Here is a 12,648-nt window from a genome sequence, read left to right as displayed (position 1 = left end):
ATTTTTTGACTTTTAATGAACTCAGAATTCAAAGAAAGGGGGGAAAAAACTCATTCCTAAGCTTGAGGCTTCTTTTACAGTCATTGCTGAACGTACTATAGTAAGTTATTGTTCTGATGTTTTGCAGCAGTTACTTTACATTATAATTTTTTCCTTTAGTCCATCGGGATGTACTTTTTGGGGGAAGAAACCCTGGAGCCGAAAGAAGAAAATACTGTGGCAGCTGGGAACACTTGTTGGTGCTCCTGTAGGAATTGCTTTAATAGCTGGCATTGCTATCCCTGCAATGATTATTGGCATTCCTGTGTATGTGGGCCGTAAGGTAAACTGCATACTTCCTTGCTGATTTATTATCTTATTTTAAATGTTTAGATTTAGGATTGATGGTTTTGCTTTTTTATTTTATTTTTTATTTATTTGAAAGACAAGGGTTACTTTCAGTATCATAAGTATAAAACAATTACTGTTTTTTCATAAGAGTAAATTCTCAGTGTTTTACAAGCTTGTATGTATGCATAAAAAGTAGACTTGCTTTAAAATTATATGAATCTAAAACCTTTAGTACATTTACATTATAAATCAACTTTAAGTATAAAATACTTAAGTGTGCACATCTGACATTTTTCTCATGGGTAGATCCTTATAAAGTCAGGTCTGTAAAAAGTTAATAGCTAAATAACATATGCCCTCAGATAAAGAATAATCAGCCAGTTCCTGAATTATTTCCAACTTTAATTCAAGGGTTTTTTTTCCCCTCGGATTACTGTTATTAGTAAATATGCTGTTTTGTAGATTATAACAATCTTGTACAAGTCAGAACACCAATACTTACCACTGGCCTGAATGATGAATTATGCTTCATGAGTCAAGCAAATAATTTTTTTGAAAGATTAAAGGGATAATTTAGGAAGTGGCTAAGAAGTCTGCTGTTGCCTAAGTTAACAGAATCTCAGAATTGAGAAGTAACTTCAGAAATTATCTAATCCCAACCATGCAGCCAAGCAGAACAAAGTATAGGAATTTTTTAAAAAGGGAAATAGCATGTGTTGAGTTCTAATTATATGGTGGGTGTTTTATGTACTTTGACTCATTTTAACCTCACAGCAATTTATATGTTAAACTTTTGAAGTTTAGGAAAATTTATGTAACTTATCTTCAGATACACAGAAAGAAACAGAACTGGGATGTAAACCCAAATGCATAAACCCTTAATATAAGATTTTTGATAAATTTCAAACTAGCCATTTGGGCATTTCAATGGTGGGACAGCCAATTCTGTTGCCAGGGAGCTGTAAGTGTTAGAAAATTCTTACAGTGAGTCAGAATCTGTTTCCCTTTAAATTATTTCATTTAATTCTAGTTCTGTCTTTTGGAACCAAACTCAGTACAAGGCTAATCCTCCCTCATATAACAGCCACTTTTTTTTTTATGTTCAATATATATTACTTTTAAAATCAGAAAAATAACAATACATACTGTTTTTTTTAAGTTAGCTTTGGGACAGAGGACAAAGATATTGATGAGCCAAATGTTTATTTCAAAAGATTTTAAGTAACTAAATTTAAAGTCCCAAACATAGTAGCTGATTATAGTAATTTTCATACAGTTGTCCAAAGGTTTGGCTGAAAACAAAACTGTTTACTTAGAAGTAGAAGGAAAAGAGAGGCTGTTGTATTGCACACACCTACGAATAATTTATAGAGGAGAGATTATTTACCTCATTGTTCAATCTTAGGTACAGTAACAAGTCTCCTTTTTTCAAACATGTACTCAAATGGTTGAATGAAAGGTACCTTGGGAAAGTCTGCCATCTATGTCTGCGCGGACTATTTAGGAAATGTAGAGGCCCATTCCCTGGGAACATATAGTCAATTTTGGGGAACAGGATTCTGACTAGGAAATATAAGTGTTCCTTGTCCCATGCATGCTTTGCCCATTCCCCATCCCAGCCTTTTCACTATTTAATACATCCCACAAGATTCGTTGTACTCTACAGCCTTCAAAATAACTGCATAATGATAGATTATTTTATTATGCCTTGTCTGTAATACTGTTTATAAACAAGTGAAGTATTTTGAGAGACTACCTGTACACTTTTGAAGCTGTTTTGAATCTGTCTCGAAACCAAGGGGAAATGTACTTTATTAGCTTTAGCCCTTGGAAACCAGGAGAACAAAGACACTGAGCTATTTCCTCAAGTTCATATGGTATCTCACAAGACACTTCCATGGTGATATTAAGTTCTGTTTATTAACACCTGTCCTCTACAAAGATACTAAGTAGATCCATCTCCTGTCCTCTGGCAGCATCATTCTTTTATTCTTTTTCTACCCCTTACTTTGAGCTATAAATGGGAGCCCAGGAACCTGAGTCATTTGATAATATTTTTCTCCATAAAAAGGGATATGAGAAAAAAATTGTTTCTGTTTAGTATTATTTGTTTATTAGTACTGCTTTTATGGTTAATTTTTTTTTAAAAAGGATTGTAAACACTTCTCCTAGGAGCCAATTTTTACCATTTAGGGTTGTTTGTTTAGAAACCTGTGGAATGCTAAATTTCTTAGAATTAATCCTGTTAGTCCAACATCTAACTCATAACTATGTTGAAAACAATATTCTTAATTCCTTCTTCTTTGCTCAAAATATGATTTATACTGTTCTTGAATAACATTAAAAGGATTAGTTTTACTCAAGACTATTTAAAAGTAAACAAAGTAAAATCTATTAAATCACTGTCTTATGTAAGCAAATTATTAATAAGCAAATTATGTGTAAGAATATGATTTAAGAACAATAGTATGTTTACCTTGAATTAGGATACTTAACTATGAAATTATTCTGGGAATTTCTAGGAAATGTAGGCCTATTTCATTTAAATATGTATATAATATATTTTTTGTTTAATCCATCACCCCCATTTTTATTTTTAATTTCAGATTCACAATCGATATGAAGGCAAGGATGTTTCAAAGCACAAGCGGAATCTGGCCATAGCAGGTGGTGTAACATTGTCTGTAATTGTATCTCCAGTTGTAGCTGCAGTAACTGTAGGTAAGAAATGCTTAAAAATACTAATTACCTCAAATTTTATAGAATTAGTTTGTGGAAATTTTTAAAAAACAAAGCATTATATTGTTGAAGATAAGAGAGTTACATTTTTATTAATTTAAGGACAATTTAAGCTGGGCCTACTGAGAGCCTCCCATTCAGTAGCCATGTTGGTTAAAAGTAGTATGAACCCAAGAACCTAGCCTTCGGGACAGTTGGTAGATTATTAGTGGCTAATGTCCCTTCGTCCCCATCAGAATACAATTTAGAGCCCTGGCACTGAAAAAGAAAAAGATCTGCGTTATTTTTTTTTTTCCCTCATGTGTTACCGATAAGCTAGAAGCTTTGTGTCTGTTTGCATCATTTAACAGCTGGTAAATTCACTTTTGGGAAGGGTTGCAGAACCCTAACACTTTTCTCCTGTACACTTCTCTTAGAAAGACTTAATAAAGCATGTGTGTCTGTGATTTACTTTTTGGTTTGTAGTGACTAGTTTAATTCCTCTTTAGGGATTGGTGTTCCTATTATGTTAGCTTACGTCTATGGCGTTGTTCCAATTTCTCTCTGCCGAAGTGGAGGTTGTGGAGTCTCAGCAGGAAATGGAAAAGGAGTCAGGATTGAATTTGATGATGAAAATGATATAAATGTTGGTGGAACTAACACGGCTGTAGGTAAGTCCTACAAAGGAGGAAAACGTACTTACTAGCAGTATGCATGAATGGAGGCTGTAGATAAGACGCAAGGCAGAATTTGCATTTCCCTCTTACTAGCCCTATAGTGTTCACCTGGAGGTGAAGAGAGTTAGGGCCTTGCTGTTAATTAGGCTTTGGTTTAGGGGAATGTTGGGACTGGTTTGATCTTCTATCCAAACTACTACAACTTTCTCCGTATCAGCAATAAAGCTGTTGTGCTTTGTGATAATTCATGTGTTCACTGGAGTGGGGCTTTTAATTTCCTTCAAGAATTTTTTCTTTGCATTTGTAACTTGGCTAACCAGTACAAGAGGCCTAGCCTTTGGCCTGCTTCAGCTTTTGATGTGCCTTCCTCACTGAGCTTAATCATTTCTAGCTTTTGATTTAAAGTGAGATATGTGCGACTCTTCCTTTTACTTGAAAACTTGGAGGTCATTGTAGGTTTGTTAATTGGCCTAATTTCAATATTGGGTCTCAGAGAATAGGGAGGCCTGAGGAGAGGGGAGAGAGACGGGGAACAGCCCATTGGTGGAGCAGTCAGAATATGCACACAACACACATTTATTAATTAAGTTCACTGTCATATGTGGGCACAGTTCATGGTGCCCCAAAACAATGACAATAGTAACATCAAAGATCACACATCACCACAAGAAAGATAATATTGTTAAATATTGTTTGAAAAGGTTTAAAATATTGCAAGAATTACCATATTGTGACACAGAGACACAAAGTGAGCAAATGATGTTGGAAAAATGGTACTGGTAGACTTGGTCAAAGCAGAATTGCCACACCCTTAACTTGTTAAAAACAAAACGAAAACTCAGTAACTGTGAAGTGCAGTAAAATGAGGTTTGTGTGTAGTTGAGCGTTTGTGCAAAATAATGTTCTCTTTCTTAACTCTCATGAACTCACTTCAGTCAGATTTTGGTCCCTGCTATTCCAGAATTTCACCTCTGCCACTCCACCAAAGCAGAGTCATCAGTCACTTCCGTGTCATCAGATATACTGGCCAGTTCTTGGTTTTCATTTTAATATAACAGTACACCTGACATGGTAGACCACGCCCTCTTTATTGACACATTTTCTCTGCTTGTCTTCTGGAAAACAACTTCTCATCTCATCGTGTCTCCTGGCCACTCCAGTCTTCTTTGCTGATTCATTTTCCTCTGCTAACCTCTAAATTTTGAGGTTTCCCAGGGTTCAGTTCTCATATTTCTCTTCCTTATCTAGGTAATCTCCTCTGGTAAATAATATATAGACTGACCACTCTTCAGTTTATATCTGGGCTAGAACTGTCCTCTGAACTTCATACTTGTACATCTAACTCTCATCTTTAATCTGTACTTGAATGTCTAACAAGGATTTCAAGCTTAACTTCTCTGTGACTACACTCTTGACTCCACAACCTGTGTTCTGTCAGTCATCCTCACGTCGTCAGGTATCTTCTCCATTCTTGCCATTGCTGTGCCAAAACTTCACTTAGTGTTACTCTCCCTTTTCCCTTTTTACCCTACATATGATCCATTAGCAAATTCTGCTGCTTCCTTCAATATTTAGCCATACAGACCTTTCTCACCCTCTCTACTGCTACTCCACTAGTCTAGGCCACTCTCTTCTTCCTTGGCCTGTAGTAATATTCTTAACTGATCCTTCAGCTTCTCCCCTTCCACTCACTATTCCACTCACTATTTAGATACTTCTAAAACATGAGTTAAAACATGAGTTAAATCATGTCTTTCTTATGTTCACAACTTTCCCAGTGCTTCTTAACTATCCTGAGGGCGAGGGGGATGGAATCCAAAATCCTTATCATGGCCTGTAAGTACCCCATGATCATTTCTGAGCTACATCTCTGAACTCATCCCTTGTCCCTCTGTATTATACCGCCCATCCTTGACGTTGATGCCAGACATATTTCCACTTCTAGGTTTTTAAACTTGCAGTTCCCTCTGTCTGGAATACTCTTCCCCCAGATAAGATCATGGCTTACACCTGCACTTCCTTTGGGTTTTTACAAGTGTCACCTTATCCGAGAGGCCTTCTCTGCCCCCATGGTAGAAAGCAGCACGCAGGCACATAGACATACCTTGTCACTCTCACTGTCGTACTCACCCCCCTTTACTCTGCTTTATTTTTTCTCATGGCATTTCTCACCATATAATATACTTATTGCTCTTCCCAACTAGAATGTAAGCTTCTTGAGGGCAGGATGTTTGTCTCTTTGATTCACTGTGTCCTCACTGCTTTTTAGTGTTGGGTATGTAATAGGAGCTCATATATTGAAGCAAATAAGCCAATCCTTCAATACAAAGCATGTGAAAAGTACTATAAGATTGGGATACAGTGGTGTCAGATCTCGTAATTGCTCATAGACAGTAGGAACTGTGGACTGTATCAAGAAAACTTGTAACTTGTTCTTACTGACCTAGAGAATACCAAGCTCTTTAAATGACACCCTTATTAAAAACTCATATAATTTTCTTCTGAAGTCAGCTAAATTAATTTTAACAACCAGGTTCTTCATAGAATTTCTAAATCTTCTATATTTTTTTTCTAAAGTACAAACATACCTCATTTTATTGCACCTAGCTTTATTGTACTTTGAAGATAATTGCATTTTTTTTTACAAATTGAAGGTTTGGTGCAACTCTGAGTTGTCAGATGATGGTTAGCATTTTTTTTTAGCAATAAAGTATTTTTTCCAACTTGGGCCGGTTCATCCCTCCTTAGACAACCTGGTGGGCCTTGCTCCCAGGGGATCACCATGTTGGTGCTGAACTTAGTGCAGATACCCGGTCGGCATAGCGCGCTACAGCCCAGAACTCCCGGGCCCGAGCGACCCTCCTGCCTCAGCCTCCCGAGTAGCCGGGACTATAGGTGCGCGACCACCATGCCCAGCAGCAGTAAAGTATTTTTTAATCGAGGTACATACATTGGCTTCTTTAAGACATAATGCTGTTGCACATTTGACTGTAGTATAGTATAAACATAACTTTCATATGCACTGGGAAGCCCAGATATTCATGTGACTCACTTTATTGTGATATTTTCTTTATTGCCATGGTCTGAAACTGAACCCACAGTATCTACAAGTATGCCTGCAGTGACCATTTAAAACCGAGGGTCAGTCCCTAATCCAGCTCTACGCGGTGAGATAGTTCCCTTTGCTCTTACCCCGTAGTTGTGTGTCCCTGGCTCCAGACGTCTCTTCTACTCCTGTGTATGTTTTATACTTTATATGGCAATATGTTCTATCTGAAATCATGAAGACCTTTGAGAGGAAAATTACTAATTGTACTTAATTTCTTTGAAATATTTGCATTTAGACACAACTTCAGTAGCAGAAGCAAGACACAACCCTAGCATAGGGGAGGGAAGTGTTGGTGGTCTGACTGGCAGTTTGAGTGCAAGCGGCAGCCACATGGATCGAATAGGAGCCATCCGGGACAACCTGAGTGAGACGGCCAGCACCATGGCACTGGCTGGAGCCAGTATAACGGGGAGTCTGTCAGGAAGTGCCATGGTAAACTGTTTTAACAGGTAAGACAGATGTGCTTTGTTTTGAGTGTGTATATGCCCATGAATGACTGAAAAATTGTGCTGAACACTGGAATTTGACACAACATTGTAAAATGATTATAAATCAATAAAAAAATGTTAAATAAAAAAGATATGCTTTGTTTTGTTTTTGCCTTCTGTTAACTCCAAATTATTAAACAGATGAGAACTTTGGACACAAAGCATGATTACATATAACCCTAATGTGTCAGCGTTGAAAACAGTAATGTTTCAAAAAATGAAATTTAGTGGTAAAGAGTGAGTAGGGAAGGTTTTACTCATTCGAATTTTTTGTCACAGTGTGTCCATGATTAGGTAAAAACTAAGCCTAAGGCATAACATTATGCCATTTTCCCACTGCACTTGTCAGATCTTATGTTATGAATCAATGCTAGGACTGTCAGTTAACACAGAAAAGGCAGTACCATAAGACTGGACTTGACTCTGGAGGTGACCGCAGCTGGACGTTAGGAAATGAGACATTGGCTGAAGCCTGGGGGAGCAGGTGGAGTCCGGATACCTGGCAACACATGAACTGAGGGCCGGGGTAGTCTGCCTGGGTCCCTCTGTGTATTAATGGTTATTTCCTTCTCACGAAGTCTTTTACCCAAAGTCATGTAGATAAGTAGGACAAGTGAAAGCATTTTATCTTCCCTTGTTTCCTCTTTAATTCACTTTCTTTACTTCTGTTTTATTAGCTTTGTGTGTGTGTGTGTAAACATAGGGCAGAGTACATGAATTAAAAGATAAATCAGTAATACTCATTTTATTTTTAGGTAATGTGCTTTCAAACACAAACTCTTAAATTACAGCGGTGCATATTATATCTTTTCTAAAGAGTCAGGTGTTAAATTTAGAACCATCTTTAATATATAGATGCCCAGGATTTTTTGATCCACTGATCTGTCATGTAGAATGTTTTTTTTTATATTTTTATTAATTGAAGTGCAGTCAATTACAATGTGCCAATCTCTGGTGTATAGCACAATGTCCCAGTCATGCATATACACACATATATACAGTGGTTTTTAATGTATTTATTTGTATTCAGATTTGGTGTTTTGCACTGAAATGTGGCAAGAAAAATGCTACATCCTGAGTGAGAATAATGGAGCATATTTAAGTTAAAACCCTTTGGGTTCTTTTTGTGTTCTTCTGTTACAACCTTACTTGGCAGACAGCGAATTTTCTCATACTTGGATAGCTGCTACTGTTCAGTGTGCTGCAGTAGAATTAGAATAATCAAATAAAAGGAAACTAAAAAAATAATGTTTATAATTGTTTCTAAAGTAGCTTCTTGTTACTAGAGCTCTTAAATGAATTATTTAAAGATAATATTTTTGTTATAGCAGTGGTGATGTTATATGTAAGTCTGGTTTTTACCTGATACCCCTCTCTTGAAGGCTGGAAGTACAAGCAGATGTACAGAAAGAACGGTACAGTCTAAGTGGAGAGTCTGGCACAGTCAGTCTGGGGACGGTTAGTGACAACGCCAGCACCAAGGCCATGGCGGGATCCATTCTGAATTCCTACATCCCACTGGACAAGTAAGAAAAGAAGTATTTTTTAAAATTAATTTGTAAAGAACTATCCTTATCATTAGGCAGAATTATTATGAATAATGGTTATCGACTATTAGGTTCTCCGAAAAAAGAAAATGATGAGATGTCCAGAATAGGCAAATCCAGAGGGACAGAAAGATTAGTGATTGCCAGGGTCGAGGAAGGGAAGAATGGGAACTGGCTGTTAAATAGGTACAGGGTTTCTTTGGGGGATGATGAAAATATTTGGTAGTGGTGATGGTTGCACAAATATATACTATAAACCACTGAATTTTGCACTTTAAACAGGTAAATTCTATGATAAGTAAATTATATCTCAATAAAGCTATTCTGAAAAAAAACAGAGAAGGTAGCATGGTACCTGGAACAGCACAAGCAAAATTGTGCTTTTTTAATTGAAGCATTATTATAAAGACAGTCTTCTTATTTCAAGCATTTTTTTCCTTTAGTAGAATGTATCGTTGTATTAGTTTGTTCTGATAGCTTTTATAGTCTTTGAATTTTTTCACACAGAAATCTCTACCCCTTTGCTGTCATTTGAATTTTTTAAAAAAATGGAAATCAGAAATTTGTATTTTTTACTCTTATATTCCAGAGAAGGCAACAGTATGGAGGTTCAAGTAGATATTGAATCAAAGCCATCCAAATTCAGGCACAACAGCGGAAGCAGTAGTGTGGAGGATGGCAGTGCAGCCCGAAGTCATCCTGGTGGCTCATGCACTGGCCTGCCTGAAGGTAAATCCAGTGCCACCAAGTGGTCCAAAGAAGCAACAGCAGGAAAGAAATCAAAAAGTGGTAAATTGAGAAAAAAGGGTAACATGAAGATAAATGAGACCAGAGAGGACATGGATGCACAATTGTTAGAACAGCAAAGCACGAACTCAAGTGAATTTGAGGCTCCGTCCCTCAGTGACAGTATGCCATCGGTAGCGGATTCCCACTCTAGTCATTTCTCTGAATTTAGCTGTTCTGACCTAGAAAGCATGAAAACTTCTTGTAGTCATGGTTCCACTGATTATCACGCTCGCTTTGCTGCTGTTAGCATTCTTCCTGAGGTGGAAAGTGACCGTCTGGAAAATTCCCCGCATCAGCGTAGTGCTTCTGTGCTTGCTTCTGTGCTTGCCCAAACTGCTTCATGCTCTGAAGTCCTGCAGTCGAATCACATTGCTGAAGAGCATGGTGACGGTGGAATAAAACCCAGTGTTGATTTGTATCTTGGTAATGCACTGAAAGAAACAAATAACAACCACTCACATCAGACAATGGAATTAAAAGTTGCGATTCAGACTGAGATTTAGACCTTGTAAATGCTGCAAAATAATTACCCCTGAACAACCTTGTTTGGAGCTGGTTAAACTACATGTGACTCGTTTAGGTTTCAGGTTACCAGCAGATGCCGGATTACATAATCATAATGCAGATACATTTTTCTGTGTTCAGCAAAGCGTTGTATTTCATGTGGATCTTAATTACCAAACTATGAAATGAAGGCTTTAAAAGTGCATTATTGTAAGGACAGTAATTCTTTAGAGAATTATGTTTTGTGTTTGCCACAAAACATTGCTTGAAGCACTTACTTGTGTAGTTAGATAGAAATTTGGCTTAATTTATAATCAGTATAAAATACTAATACAGTTCTATAGCATTCTCATGAAGAAGAGTTGAGGCTTAGGGATAAGTGGTTAGTGACATTTTATTGAAACCACTAAGGGATACTTGCAGGTTACTCTCAGTATATGATACTCTTTGTAATATTTCTATTCATAACTGGGCATAAATTTCATTTTTTTTCTTCATATGCAATGTGGATATATAAAGCTTAATGCAGCCCATTTGCTACCATTTGGATACTTAGACACTTCGAGCAAGATTGTGGCACTTTTTGCACAACTTTGAAATAGAAATACCTGGTACTCTATATATCTTGTATATTGTTGATGCCATCTTAGAAGAAAAGTGTTAAAGTAGGTAATTAAGTATACTGACAGCACCAAATAAGACATATCAAACTGCAGAATAAAATTCCACTAGTTTACAAGTGTTACAGAAAAAGTCACCTTTCACTAAGGGGAAGTTTGCACCCCATTGATTCTTGGTGCCTTTGGAATAGACTGGATTTAAAGGGCCTGCTTGTTGAGGGTTTTGCTGTATTGTTTTCCACAACGTCCCCTCTAGCCACCTTGGATTATGTAGAATGTAGAAAAATACACGATAAATAAACATCAATATGATTAATAATAACAGTGCTGAAAAAGTATTAGCCTACCAAAGACACACTCAGGCTTTAGTGAGTAACTTTACGTAACCTCAGTTTTTAACATGTTTATCTTCTCTAGTCATGAAATCAAAGCATGGTGCAGAGTTTGTACCAAGTAGTAAGGAGGGGTCCATACACGACTGGCTTTATTTTCCTTTGCTTTTGTTTATGGAAGATACTTAGCTGACATAAACAGAAGTTGGCCAAAATACTGCCTGTACTGCTAACTTCCTGTATAATTCACTTAAATAAAACAGGCTAACCTCAATGATAGCGGTTAAAATGTTCCATCTTACGTATTTCCTTTAAGTATTACCATTATGGTGCTACTGAGCATTTCTTTTGACAAAAAGAAAAATGCCATATGGGCTGCAGTCTTCTTTCATCACTTTTTCTCACTAGGTCCATTAATATGCTTATAACACTAGTGCCAGTTATTTTATTTGATAATGCTTATTATGGTTTCTGTATATTTGTTTGCATTCCAGTTTTGTTCAGTAGTGAGTGTGTAAACTGCATACATGAAATAAATGTAAATACTAATGTATCACTGCCTTATGGTTTGTGCACAAGTGTTTTTATAAGAACAGGAGTATTCATTTGCCATGTGGTTGTTATTCATAAATAATTGCAGGCCACTGAGATGATCCTGCATCCTAGTCTCAGCCCAGAGGGAGCACCTGCTGAACTTCTCAACAAAGAGTGTTAGAAACTATCCTTTCTTCATGTCTGATACCTGCCTTTCCTCCAGAAAGAAGTTGTTTTATTCATCAACATAATTTCATTTTTTTAAGTAAATTGGTTGGAAAGTACATAGATCTACCATTAAATTGTGAAGAGAAAAGTATTATAAATCCTCATCTTAACAGAAAAGTAAAAAGATCTTAGACTGTTTTAAGAGATTCTACTCTGGCAACATTAGGTTATGACACGAGAGCCATTTAAATTCAAGCCTATAATTGTAATGAAGTGCTTTCTATTCTCAGAGCCTCTATAAAATGCATAGATGGTTTCTCTGTTTTCCTGTTACATAGTTAATTCATACTTTATGAAAAAATGTATAAGAATATGTTGACAGCCTTATGACATTTCTGTGAAAAGCTAAAGGCTAAATGGAGAGCTAAATGGTTTAGGAGGAAGACGGCGGAAGCGGTGCCTGTGGGAGTGAGTGCAGGTGGCTCGTCCCATGCCTCTCCTGCTTGTACCCTCAGCCAGGACCACCTCAGTCTCACTCTGAAAGTGCTCTCAACCTTTCAGCTGGCTAACTCATCTCCCAGGGGTCCTTCAAACTTGGATTAAATTAGGACCAAACCAGATTCCCCTGGAGCTCAACCCTGGGCTAGCATAGCATAAGAGAATACTCTAGAGTTCAAGACAGGCCTTAACTCACCAAAATCTTTTTAAAACACTTTAAACTTTGCTTCCTTTAAGGCCTGTGGGGAGAATTCCACGGTAGAGAATACAAAGATAATTACCACACACCTACTGTTCATTACGGAGGCCAGCAGTTTAACTGGGTTCTCTTCAG

General features: G+C 37.1%; 1 protein-coding gene across 3 annotated transcripts in view; it reads left to right on the top strand.

The window, feature by feature from the left end:
* Positions 1-11,667, top strand: part of RNF19A (ring finger protein 19A, RBR E3 ubiquitin protein ligase) — a 52,692-nt gene extending 41,025 nt beyond the window's left edge. For all 3 annotated transcript variants that reach the window (XM_072949509.1, XM_072949507.1, XM_072949508.1), the window contains 6 exons: positions 160-322; positions 2,937-3,051; positions 3,558-3,719; positions 7,070-7,283; positions 8,705-8,848; positions 9,459-11,667. In XM_072949509.1, the coding sequence (XP_072805610.1) occupies positions 160-322; positions 2,937-3,051; positions 3,558-3,719; positions 7,070-7,283; positions 8,705-8,848; positions 9,459-10,161 (1,501 nt within the window). In that variant the 3' untranslated portion in view covers positions 10,162-11,667. The remainder of the gene's footprint in view (positions 1-159; positions 323-2,936; positions 3,052-3,557; positions 3,720-7,069; positions 7,284-8,704; positions 8,849-9,458) is intronic.
* Positions 11,668-12,648: the final 981 nt, after the last annotated feature.

Source organism: Vicugna pacos, chromosome 25, assembly GCF_048564905.1.
Source record: "Vicugna pacos chromosome 25, VicPac4, whole genome shotgun sequence".
NCBI classification, from domain to species: domain Eukaryota; kingdom Metazoa; phylum Chordata; class Mammalia; order Artiodactyla; family Camelidae; genus Vicugna; species Vicugna pacos.
This window is presented reverse-complemented; position numbering and strand designations above follow the sequence as displayed.